Raw genomic sequence first — 13,727 nt, forward strand, 5'->3', positions numbered from 1 at the left:
TATATTAAAAAGGAAGAAAGAGCCAAAATCAAAGAACTAATGGATCAACTGAAGAAGCTAGAAAATGAACAGCAAACCAATCCTAAACCAACTACAAGAAAAGAAATAACAAGGATTCAAGCAGAAATAAATGACATAGAGAACAAAAAAACAATAGAGAGGATAAATATCACCAAAAGTTGGTTCTTTGAGAAGATCAACAAGATTGACAAGCCCCTAGCTAGACTGACAAAATCAAAAAGAGAGAAGACCCATATAAACAAAATAATGAATGAAAAAGGTGACATAACTGCAGATCCTGAAGAAATTAAAAAAATTATAAGAGGATATTATGAACAACTGTATGGCAACAAACTGGATAATGTAGAAGAAATGGACAATTTCCTGGAAACATATGAACAACCTAGACTGACCAGAGAAGAAATAGAAGACCTCAACCAACCCATCACAAGCAAAGAGATCCAATCAGTCATCAAAAATCTTCCCACAAATAAATGCCCAGGGCCAGACGGCTTCACAGGGGAATTCTACCAAACTTTCCAGAAAGAACTGACACCAATCTTACTCAAACTCTTTCAAAACATTGAAGAAAATGGAACACTGCCTAACTCATTTTATGAAGCTAACATCAATCTAATACCAAAACCAGGCAAAGATGCTACAAAAAAGGAAAACTACCGGCCAATCTCCCTAATGAATATAGATGCAAAAATCCTCAACAAAATACTTGCAAATAGAATCCAAAGACACATTAAAAAAATCATACACCATGACCAAGTGGGGTTCATTCCAGGCATGCAAGGATGGTTCAACATAAGAAAAACAATCAATGTATTACAACACATTAAAAACTCGAAAGGGAAAAATCAATTGATCATCTCAATAGATGCTGAAAAAGCATTTGACAAAATCCAACATCCCTTTTTGATAAAAACACTTCAAAAGGTAGGAATTGAAGGAAACTTCCTCAACATGATAAAGAGCATATATGAAAAACCCACAGCCAGCATAGTACTCAATGGTGAGAGACTGAAAGCCTTCCCTCTAAGATCAGGAACAAGACAAGGATGCCCGCTGTCACCACTGTTATTCAACATTGTGCTGGAAGTGCTAGCCAGGGCAATCCGGCAAGACAAAGAAATAAAAGGCATCCAAATTGGAAAAGAAGAAGTAAAACTGTCATTGTTTGCAGATGATATGATCTTATATCTAGAAAACCCTGAGAAATCAACGATACACCTACTAGAGCTAATAAACAAATTTAGCAAAGTAGCAGGATACAAGATTAACGCACATAAGTCAGTAATGTTTCTATATGCTAGAAATGAACAAACTGAAGAGACACTCAAGAAAAAGATACCATTTTCAATAGCAACTAAAAAAATCAAGTACCTAGGAATAAACTTAACCAAAGATGTAAAAGACCTATACAAAGAAAACTACATAACTCTACTAAAAGAAATAGAAGGGGACCTTAAAAGATGGAAAAATATTCCATGTTCATGGATAGGAAGGCTAAATGTCATTAAGATGTCAATTCTACCCAAACTCATCTACAGATTCTATGCAATCCCAATCAAAATTCCAACAACCTACTTTGCAGACTTGGAAAAGCTAGTTATCAAATTTATTTGGAAAGGGAAGATGCCTCGAATTGCTAAAGACACTCTAAAAAAGAAAAACGAAGTGGGAGGACTTACACTCCCTGACTTTGAAGCTTATTATAAAGCCACGGTTGCCAAAACAGCATGGTACTGGCACAAAGATAGACATATAGATCAATGGAATCGAATTGAGAATTCAGAGATAGACCCTCAGATCTATGGCCGACTGATCTTTGATAAGGCCCCCAAAGTCACCGAACTGAGCCATAATGGTCTTTTCAACAAATGGGGCTGGGAGAGTTGGATATCCATATCCAAAAGAATGAAAGAGGACCCCTACCTCACCCCCTACACAAAAATTAACTCAAAATGGACCAAAGATCTCAATATAAAAGAAAGTACCATTAAACTCCTAGAAGATAATGTAGGAAAACATCTTCAAGACCTTGTATTAGGAGGCCACTTCCTAGACTTTACACCCAAAGCACAAGCAATAAAAGAGAAAATAGATAAATGGGAACTCCTCAAGCTTAGAAGTTTCTGCACCTCAAAGGAATTTCTCAAAAAGGTAAAGAGGCAGCCAACTCAATGGGAAAAAATTTTTGGAAACCATGTATCTGACAAAAGACTGATATCTTGCATATACAAAGAAATCCTACAACTCAATGACAATAGTACAGACAGCCCAATTATAAAATGGGCAAAAGATATGAAAAGACAGTTCTCTGAAGAGGAAATACAAATGGCCAAGAAACACATGAAAAAATGTTCAGCTTCACTAGCTATTAGAGAGATGCAAATTAAGACCACAATGAGATACCATCTAACACCGGTTAGAATGGCTGCCATTAAACAAACAGGAAACTACAAATGCTGGAGGGGATGTGGAGAAATTGGAACTCTTATTCATTGTTGGTGGGACTGTATAATGGTTCAGCCACTCTGGAAGTCAGTCTGGCAGTTCCTTAGAAAACTAGATATAGAGCTACCATTCGATCCAGCGATTGCACTTCTCGGTATATACCCGGAAGATCAGAAAGCAGTGACACGAACAGATATCTGCACGCCAATGTTCATAGCAGCATTATTCACAATTGCCAAGAGATGGAAACAACCCAAATGTCCTTCAACAGATGAGTGGATAAATAAAATGTGGTATATACACACGATGGAATACTACGCGGCAGTAAGAAGGAACGATCTGGTGAAACATATGACAACATGGATGAACCTTGAAGACATAATGCTGAGCGAAATAAGCCAGGCACAAAAAGAGAAATATTATATGCTACCACTAATGTGAACTTTGAAAAATGTAAAACAAATGGTTTATAATGTAGAATGTAGGGGAACTAGCAGTAGAGAGCAATTAAGGAAGGGGGAACAATAATCCAAGAAGAACAAATAAGCTATTTAACGTTCTGGGGATGCCCAGAAATGACTATGGTCTGTTAATTTCTGATGGATGTAGTAGGAACAAGTTCACTGAAATGTTGCTATATTATGTAACTTTCTTGGGGTAAAGTAGGAACATGTTGGAAGTTAAGCAGTTATCTTAGGTTAGTTGTCTTTTTCTTACTCCCTTGTTATGGTCTCTTTGAAATGTTCTTTTATTGTATGTTTGTTTTCTTTTTAACTTTTTTTTTCATACAGTTGATTTAAAAAAGAAGGGAAAGTTAAAAAAAAAAAAAAAAAAGAAAAAAGACAAACAAGGAAAAAAAAAAAAAAGATGTAGTGCCCCCTTGAGGAGCCTGTGGAGAATGCAGGGGTATTCGCCTACCCCACCTCCATGGTTGCTAACATGACCACAGACATAGGGGACTGGTGGTTTGATGGGTTGAGCCCTCTACCATAAGTTTTACCCTCGGGAAGACGGTTGCTGCAAAGGAGAGGCTAGGCCTCCCTGTATTTGTGCCTAAGAGTCTCCTCCTGAATGCCTCTTTGTTGCTCAGATGTGGCCCTCTCTCTCTGGCTAAGCCAACTTGAAAGGTGAAATCACTGCCCTCCCCCCTACGTGGGATCAGACACCCAGGGAAGTGAATCTCCCTGGCAATGTGGAATATGACTCCCAGGGAGGAATGTAGACCTGGCACCATGGGACGGAGAACATCTTCTTGACCAAAAGGGGGATGTGAAAGGAAATGAAATAAGCTTCAGTGGCAGAGAGATTCCAAAAGGAGCCGAGAGGTCACTCTGGTGGGCACTCTTATGCACACTTTAGACAACCCTTTTTAGGTTCTAAAGAATTGGGGTAGCTGGTGGTGGATACCTGAAACTATCAAACTACAACCCAGAACCCATGAATCTCGAAGACAGTTGTATAAAAATGTAGCTTATGAGGGGTGACAATGGGATTGGGAAAGCCATAAGGACCAAACACCACTTTGTCTAGTTTATGGATGGATGTGTAGAAAAGTAGGGGAAGGAAACAAACAGACAAAGGTACCCAGTGTTCTTTTTTACTTCAATTGCTCTTTTTCACTCTAATTATTATTCTTGTTATTTTTGTGTGTGTGCTAATGAAGGTGTCAGGGATTGATTTAGGTGATGAATGTACAACTATGTAATGGTACTGTAAACAATCGAAAGTACAATTTGTTTTGTATGACTGCGTGGTATGTGAATATATCTCAATAAAATAAAAAAAAAAAAAAAAAAGTAAATGAACAATGTGGGGGAGGGGAATGGGATGTTTAAAAAAAAAGAAGGTAAAGTTAAAAAAAAAAAAAAAAAAGAAAAAAGACAAACAAGGAAAAAAATAAAAAAAGATGTAGTGCCCCCTTGAGGAGCCTGTGGAGAATGCAGGGGTATTCGTCTACCCCACCTCCATGGTTGCTAACATGACCACAGACATAGGGGACTGGTGGTTTGATGGGTTGAGCCCTCTACCATAAGTTTTACCCTCGGGAAGACGGTTGCTGCAAAGGAGAGGCTAGGCCTCCCTGTATTTGTGCCTAAGAGTCTCCTCCTGAATGCCTCTTTGTTGCTCAGATGTGGCCCTCTCTCTCTGGCCAAGCCAACTTGAAAGGTGAAATCACTGCCCTCCCCCCTACGTGGGATCAGACACCCAAGGAAGTGAATCTCCCTGGCAATGTGGAATATGACTCCCGGGGAGGAATGTAGACCCGGCATCGTGGGATGGAGAACATCTTCTTGACCAAAAGGGGGATGTGAAAGGAAATGAAATAAGCTTCAGTGGCAGAGAGATTCCAAAACGAGCCGAGAGATCACTCTGGTGGGCACTCTTACGCACACTTTAGACAACCTTTTTTAGGTTCTAAAGAATTGGGGTAGCTGGTGGTGGATACCTGAAACTATTAAACTACAACCCAGAACCCATGAATCTCGAAGACAGTTGTATAAAAATGTAGCTTATGAGGGGTGACAGTGGGATTGGGAATGCCATAAGGACCAAACTCCACTTTGTCTAGTTTATGGATGGATGTGTAGAAAAGTAGGGGAAGGAAACAAACAGACAAAGGTACCCAGTGTTCTTTTTTACTTCAATTGCTCTTTTTCACTCTAATTATTATTCTTGTTATTTTTGTGTGTGTGCTAATGAAGGTGTCAGGGATTGATTTAGGTGATGAATGTACAACAATGTAATGGTACTGTAAACAATCGAAAGTACAATTTGTTTTGTATGACTGCGTGGTATGTGAATATATCTCAATAAAATGATGATTAAAAATAAATAAATAAATAAATAAATAAATAAATAAAAAATATGATTATCATTGCCTACCAAACTCACATTCCAACACAAGAAAAAAAAAACAAATATGGAAAAAAAAATTCTAGAAGCATAAAGTGCCTCCTATTGAAAATATTAAAAGCTATTTCTAATCCCATAAGTCATCTAAAAAAAAATTCTAAAAAATATATTTATTTACAATATTTACATATTACTATGTACCTGAAAAAATTTAAAGGTATATTCAGAAATAAATACCTACTTTCTCAATAATAGATAAAGAGAAAAAAGATGAAGAAATTGAGAAATTAAAAAATAATAATCAAATAAGACCATAAAGATTAATACAAATGAAAAATGATGAGATCTTATTCAATTTTTAACTAGGCTGAAATTTGGCTCTTAATCTTCAGTCAGCTACAGCAAAGAAGGAAACATAATTAGTGAAAAGGTAGTTACAAGTTAACAAAACATCTGCTTAAGGATCATTATCAGCTTTTCTTAAAAATGATTCTAGAGAGAAATATTTCCTGTTAAATCTTTTAAAGGGGATCTGAACATAAACCACTAACGCACCAAAATACCCAGAAGGTTAATAAAATTAATACTTCATAAGGGCCCAGAAGTGGGGGGAAATACATAAAAAATGATCTGGAGTAAAATTATAAAATGAAATGATTAATGATGCTAGTTAAATTTCAACATAATACTCACATAATAGCCATATAAAATTCACTGACCTTCCTGAATTGCCATATCCACAGTTCTACCAGAAGCTGAGTGTAGAAGTTTTTGGTAATTCTGTGCATTTTGGTCAAACAACTGTACAAGAAGAGTGCATGTCTTTTCATATTCACATCTGCTGACAGTGAACAACTGCTCAAGCTGCTGGAACACAGTAGCAGTATCATCCAGTGGATCATCTAAATTATCTCTACAAACATAAGACCAAGTTTACAGTAACATTAGAGTATAATGTTCCTTTTTCATCACAAATTAACTTTACTCTGTTAAAAAACTCTATGACAGATAAAGAAATAAAAGAAATGGATTGAAAAGGAAGAAATAAAACTGTCTATATTTGAAGATGACATATTTATCTAAATAAGAAATACTAGAGATGACAATACAATTAGAAGTTAATAATAGAGGGGCATATAGGAAAGAAATACATACCTATTGCAAAGTATATACTACAGTTAGTAGTATTTAAATGTTCTTTCATAAACAGAAACAAATGTACTATACCAACACCACGAGTCAACAATTGAGGGGGGTTGGTTAGGGATATGGGAGGATTTGAGTTTCCTTTTTTTTTTTTTTTTTCCCTTTTTCATCTTTCACTTTATTTCCTGTATGGAGTAATGAAAAGGTTCTAAAAATTGAACAAAAATTAAGTGTGGTGATGGCTGCACAGCTGTATGAGGGTACCACGGGCAACTGATTGTACACTTTGGATCTCTGGATAATTGTATGGTATCTGAACAATCTCAGTAAAAATTAAAAAAAAAAAAAAAGAAATACTGAAAAAAACAAAAAAGCTACTAAAACTAACAGATTAGCTTATCAAGGTTACAGGATACATGTCAATATACAAAATTCAATTATATTTCTGTATACTAGCAATGAACAATTGGAAATTGAAATTTAAAAAACAGTATCATACAAAGGCACAAGGAAACATGAAATCTAATAAAATCTAAATGCACGTGGGATATGAATTCTGAAAATTATGACACTGATGAAGGAAGTCAAAGAATATTCAAATAAATGGAGACAGAGATGTTTATGAACTGAAAGACTCAGTATTGTTGAGATGTCCCCCCAAACTAATGTATACATTCAATGCAATCCAGAATTATTTTTAATACCATTTTATTAAGATATATTCAAACATCATAAAATCCATTCAAAGTATACAATGTCTCACAGTATCATAATATAGTTGTGCATTCATTGCTATAAAAAATTTTAGAACATTTCATTAGTCCAAAATAAAGAAAAAAATAAAAATAAAAAAAGAACACCCAAAACATCCTATCCACTTAATCTCCCTGTTATTTATGTAATTTTTTGTCTTTATTTTATTACCCATCTGCCCATACACTGTATAAAGGGAGTGCCAGTCACAAGGTTTCCACAATCACATGGTCACACGACAAAAGCTATATAGTTATAAAATCATCATCAACAATCAAGACTACTGAATTACAGTTCAACAGATTCAGGTATTTCCATCTAGCTATTCAAATACACTAGAAACTAAAAAGAAAAATCTATATAATGCATAAGAATAACCTCCAGAATGACCTCTCAACTCTATTTGAAATCTCTTAGCCATGGGAACTATTTTGTTTCATTTCTTTCCACCCTTTTGGTCAAAAAGGCATTCTCAATCCCATGATGACAGGGCCAGGCTCATCCCTGGGAGTCCTATCCCATGTTACCAGGGAGACTTACACCCCTGAGAGTCATGTCCCACGTAGGGGAGAGGGTAGTGAGTTTATCTGCAGAATTGATGGAGAGAAGCCACATTTGAGCAACAAAAGAGATTCTCTGGGGGTGACTCTTAGGCGTAACTATACGTAGGCTTAGCTTCTCCTTTGCAGGAATAAGTTTCGTAAGGGTAAGCCTCAAGATCAAGGGCTTGACTTACTAAACTGGGAGTCCCAAATGCTTGCGAGAATATCAGAAAGTCCCCAGGTAGGGAAGTTTAATATTTTCATATTTTCCCCCAGTCCGTCAAGGGGACTTTGCAAATACTTTTTGATTTTTTGCCCAAAATACTCTGGAATGTATTGGGGTATTACATTAACCTGTAGAGAATAGCAAGATCTTATTCCCATTTCTAGGTTCCATGTAACTATGTTGTTGAAATAAACTGACCGTACATGTTAAATTAGACAGTGTGCTAAAGAAAATATAAATTTTGTACCAAATAAACATCTCTTAAATCACAGTTAAAACTCAGGAATAGATGTGACTCCCCTAAGACCTTACAATCTAGGAACCTTTGCAATAAGCCTTACTGAACATTCTGTACGCCTGCATCGTTGACTGTCCAATCTCTGCCCATGTTCTATCCCAATAACCTCTACTCTTGAATTCAATTCTCAGCATTTGCTCATTATAGCTAGTTTATGTTAGTGAGGCCTTACATTATTTGTCCTTACATTTCTGGCTTATTTCACTCAACACAATGTACTCAAGGTTCATTCACCTAGTTGCATGCCTCACAATGTCATTCCTTCCTGCAGCTACTCAATATTCCATTATATATATATACCACAGTTCGCCCTTCCACTTACCTGTCAATGTGCCCACAGGCCACTTCTGTCCATTGCAGATCATGGATACTGCCGCCTTAAACACCAGGGTGCAAATTCCTATTCATGTCCCTGCTTTCAGGTCTTCCAAGTATATGCCAAATAACAGGGTTGCAAGATCATATGGCAACCCTATATTTAGCCTCCTGTGGTACCATCACAATACCCTCCAGAGGGGCTGCACCATTCTACTTCCTTAATAACCGTGAATAAATAGGTATCTCTCTCTCTCTCCATCTTCTCCAGCACCTGCATCCATCTTTCTGTTTATTTTTTAAACACTTTTATTCACACACCATACAATCTATCCTAAATGAATAATCAATAGCTCCCCGTATAATCACAGTTATGCATTCACCACCACAATCCATATGAGAACATTCCATTTTTTTCTGCAAAGAATGAGGAAGGTGGAAAAAAATAAAGAATAAAAAAATAAAAAAGGAGAAACAATAACAAGAATCCTATACTCCTCCCTTATATCCCCATCTATTAGCCTTGTTATATTACCTTTGTTACAATTAATGGAAGAATACAATGTTACTGTTAAGTATAGACCCTACTTTGCATTGACTGTATTTTTTTGCATATACCATCCCATTTTCAATACCTTGCAATGTTCATATTCACTTGTTCTTCCTCATGTGAAAACTTTCTTATATTTCAACATTTAATCACCACCACATTGTCCACTCTAGGATTTGCTAAGTTACACAGTCCCAGTTTTTATCATGGCATTCCTTCTGGTGTCATACATCCCCTTAGCTTTCCCCTTTCAACCAAACTCACACTCAGCTTTGTTCAGTATTCTTACAATATTGTGCTACCTTCATGCAGTATTGTGCTATCCATTTCTGGGTCTTTTCAGTCTTTCCTGTTGACATTCTGTACTCCTTCAGCATCAAATGTCCGATCTCCACCCTCTTTCTACCTTCTGAAACCTGTGTTCTTAACTTTAATTCTGAGTTTGCTCATTATAGTTAGTTCATATTAGTAAGACCATATATTATTTGTCCTTTTATTTCTGGATAATTTCGCTCAACACAATGCCTCAAGATTGATCTATGTTGTTGCATGCATCACGACTTTATTCTGCATTGCAGATGCATTAATATTCCATTGTATGTATATACCACAGTTTGTTTATCCACCCATCTGCTGATGCACCTTTGGGCTGTTTCCATGTCTTGGCAATCATGAATAGTGCTGCAATAAACATTGGTGTACAAATGTCCATTTGTGTCCTAGCCTTCAGTTCCTCCAAGCATATACCTAGTAAAGGGATTGCTGGATCATATGACAATACTATACTGAGCTTCCTGAGGGAACTGCCAAACTTCCTTCCACAGTGGTTGCAGCATTCTACATTTCCACAACAGTGAATAAGTGTACCTCTTTCTCCACATCCTCTCCTACACTTGCAGTTTTCTGTTTTTTTTGATAATGGCCACTCTAGTAGGTGTGAGGTGATGTCTCACTGTGGTTTTGATTTGCATTTCCCTAATGGTTAAGTTGAGCATCTTTTCATGTTTTTGAGCTATTAGTTTTTCCTCTTTGGAAGTGTCTGTGCATGTCATGTGCCCATTTTTAAAGTAGGTTGTTTGTCTTTTTGTTGTTGATTTGGAGGATATCTCTATATATTCTAGACATTAAATGCTTATCTGATATTTGGTTTCCAAATATTGTCTATTACATTGGCTGCTTCTTACTTTCCTGACAAAGTCCTTTGATGCACAAAAGTATTCAGTTTTGAGGAGATCCCATTTATCTATTTCTTCTTTTATTGCTCAGGCTTTGAGTGTAAGGTCTAGGAAACCACCTATCACAAGATCAAGATATTTCCCTTTATTTTCTTCTAAAAGTTTTATGTTCTCAGCTCTAATGTTTAGGACTTTGATCCACTTTGGTTTAATTTTTGTATAAGGTATGAGATAGGGTTCCTCTTTTATTCTTCTGGATATGGATATTCAGTTCTTCAAGCACCATTTGTTGAAGAAACTGCTCTGTCCCAGTTGAAGCAACTTGACCACCTTATCAAAGATCAATTGTCAGTAGATGAGAGGGTCCATTTCTGAACACTCACTTCAATTCCATTGGTCAGTATACCTATCTTTATGCCACTATCATGCTGTTTTGACCACTGTAGGTTTGTAATATGCTTCAAAGTCAGGTAGTGTGAGACATCCCACTTCATTTTTTTTTTTTTTCTCAAGATATTTCTAGCTATCTGGGGCACCTTGCCATTCCAAATAAATTTGATTATTGGATTTTCTATTTCCGCAAAGTAAGTTGCTAAGATTTTAATTACATTGAATCTATTAATCAATTTGGTTAGAATTGAAATCTTAACTATATTTAGTCTTCCAATCCATGAAAATTTTATGTTCTTCCATTTTTTAGGTCTTCCTTTATTTCTTTAAGCAATTTTTTATAGTGTTCTGTGTATATATCTTTTATGTCCTTGGTTAAATTTATTCTAAATATTTGTTTCTTTTGGTAGTATTACAAATGGAATATTTTTTATTTCCCCCTCATACTGCTCCTTACTGGTGTATAGAAACACAACTGATTTTTGTGTTTTGAACTTGTATCCTGCCACTTTGCTGTACTCATTTATTAGTTCTCGTAGCTTTACTGAAGAGTTTTGGGGATTTTCTACATATAGGATCATATCATCTGCAAACACTGAAATTTTTAATTCTTCCTTTCCAATTTGGTCGCCTATTATTTCTTTTTTCTTGCCTAATTGCTCTAGCTAGAACTTTCAGCACAATGTTGAAAAACAATGGTGACAGTGAGCATCCTTGTCTTGTTCCTAATCTTAGAGAGAAAGCTTTCAGTCTTCCCTCATTGAGTATGATGTAAGCGGTGGGTTTTTCATATATTCCCTTTATCATGTTGAGGAATCTTCCTACTATTCCTATCCTTTGAAACGTTTTCATCAAGAAAGGTTGTTGAATTTTGTCAAATGACTTTTCTGCATCAATCAAGATGATCATGTGGTTTTTTTCCTTTGATTTACTGATGTGGTGTATTACATTAATTGTTTTTCTTGTGTTGAAACACCCTTGTATACCTGGAATAAAACCCACTGGGTCATGGTGTATAATTCTTTTAATGTGCTGCTGAATTCGATTTGCAAGTATTTTGTTGAGGATTTTTGAATCTATATTCATTAAAGAGATTAGTCAGTAATTTTCTTTTCTTGTATCTTTGTCTAGCTTTGGTATTAGGGTGATGTTGGCTTCACAGAATGAGTTAGGTAGCTTTCCATCCTCTTCAATTTTTTTGAAGAGTTTGACCAAGATTGGTACTAATCCTTTCTTGAATGCTTGGTAGAATTCACAAGTGAAGCTATCTGGTCCTGGCCTTTTCTTTTTTAGGAGTTTTTGATGACCCATTCAATCTCTTTACTTGTGATTGGTTTGTTGAGGTCTTCTATTTCTTCTCAAGTCAATGTTGGCTGGTCTTTCTTTTCTAGGAAGTTGTCCATTTCATCTAAGTTATCTAGTTTGTTAGCATATATTTGTTCATAATATCCTCTCATTATCTCCTTTATTTCTTTGGGGTCAGTAGTTACACCCCCTCCCATTTCTGATTTTATTTATTTACACCCTCTCTCCTTTTCTTTGTCAGCCTAGCTAAAGGTCCATCGATTTTATTGATTTTCTCAAACAACCAACTTCTGGTTTTATTGATTATCTCTATTGTTTTCATGTTCTCAATTTCACTGTTTTCTGCTCTAATCTTTGTTATTTCCTTCTTTTTGCTTTTGGGTTAGTTTGCCGTTCTTTCTCTAGTTTCTCCAGGTGAGCAGTTAAGTACTTGATTTTTGCTCTTCCATCTTTAATATAGGCATTTAGGGCAATAAATTTCCCCCTCAGCACTGTCTTTGTTGCATTCTAGAAGTTTTATATGTTGGGTTCTCATTTTCATTTGCCTTGAGATATTAACTGACTTCTCCTGTATTTCTTCCTTGACACACTGGTTGTTTAAGAATCTGTTGTTTAGCCTCCATATATTTGTGAATTTTCCAGCCTTCTGCCTGTTACTGATTCGAACCTTCATTTCATAATGATTCAAGAAAGTATTTGTATTATTTTGATCTTTTTAAATTTATTGAGACTTGCTTTGTGACCCAACATGTGATCTATCATTAAGAATGATCATGAGCACTTGAGAAAAATGAGTATGCTGCTGTTTCGGGGTAGAATGTCCTGTAAATGTCTGTTAAGTATAGTTCATTTATCATACTGTTCAAAATCTGTTTCCTTATTAATCCTCTGTCTAGATATTCTAACTGTTGATGAGAGTAGTGTATTGAAGTCTCAGACTATTACTATAGAGATGTCTATTTCTCCCTTCAATGTCGTACAGTGTTTGCCTTGTGTATTTTGGGGCACCTGGCTCAGTGCATAAATATTTATGATTGCTATGTATTCTTGATGAATTGTTCCTTTTATTAATGTATAGTGCTCTTCTTTATCTCTTGAATTGCTTTACATTTTAAGTCCAATTTGTCTGATATAAGTAAAGCTACCCCCACTCTTTTCTTGTTGTTTGTGTGAAGTATTTGTTGTTCTTGTTTGTGTGAAGTATTTTTCCAGCCTTTCACTTTCAACCTATTTTTGTACTTGGGTCTAAAGCGTGTCTTCTGTAGCCAGCATATAGCTAGGTCCTGTTTTTCAGTCTATTCTGCCAGTCTATGTCTTTTGATTCAGGAGTTTAATCCATTATCATTTCATCTTTTTACTATAAAGGCAATACTTTCTTCTACAATTTGGTCTTTTGGATTTTATATCATATCTTTTTTTTCCCTCTCTCTTTTTACCCTTACTGACAATCTTCATTTCTACACTCCTCTCCAAACCTCTCTCTCCTCTTTTTTCCTATCTGCCTGTAATGCTCCCTTTAGTATTTCTTATAGAGCCGGTCTCTTGTTCACAAACTCTCTCAGTGTCTGCCTGAAAATATTTTAAAATCTCTCTCATTTTTTTAATATATATTTTTTATTGAGATTGTTCACAACCATACACTACCCAAAGATCCAAAGTATACAATCAGTTGCCCATGATACCATCATACAGTTGTGCATCTATCACC

At 35.8% G+C, this 13,727-nt stretch overlaps 1 protein-coding gene across 2 annotated transcripts in view; it reads right to left on the reverse strand.

Annotated features, from left to right (window-relative positions):
- Positions 1-13,727, reverse strand: part of RANBP17 (RAN binding protein 17) — a 458,652-nt gene that overhangs the window by 370,268 nt on the left and 74,657 nt on the right. For both annotated transcript variants that reach the window (XM_037799252.1, XM_037799251.1), the window contains one exon: positions 6,039-6,232. In XM_037799252.1, the coding sequence (XP_037655180.1) occupies positions 6,039-6,232 (194 nt within the window). The remainder of the gene's footprint in view (positions 1-6,038; positions 6,233-13,727) is intronic.

This window comes from Choloepus didactylus, chromosome 11 (assembly GCF_015220235.1).
Source record: "Choloepus didactylus isolate mChoDid1 chromosome 11, mChoDid1.pri, whole genome shotgun sequence".
Classification (NCBI taxonomy): domain Eukaryota; kingdom Metazoa; phylum Chordata; class Mammalia; order Pilosa; family Megalonychidae; genus Choloepus; species Choloepus didactylus.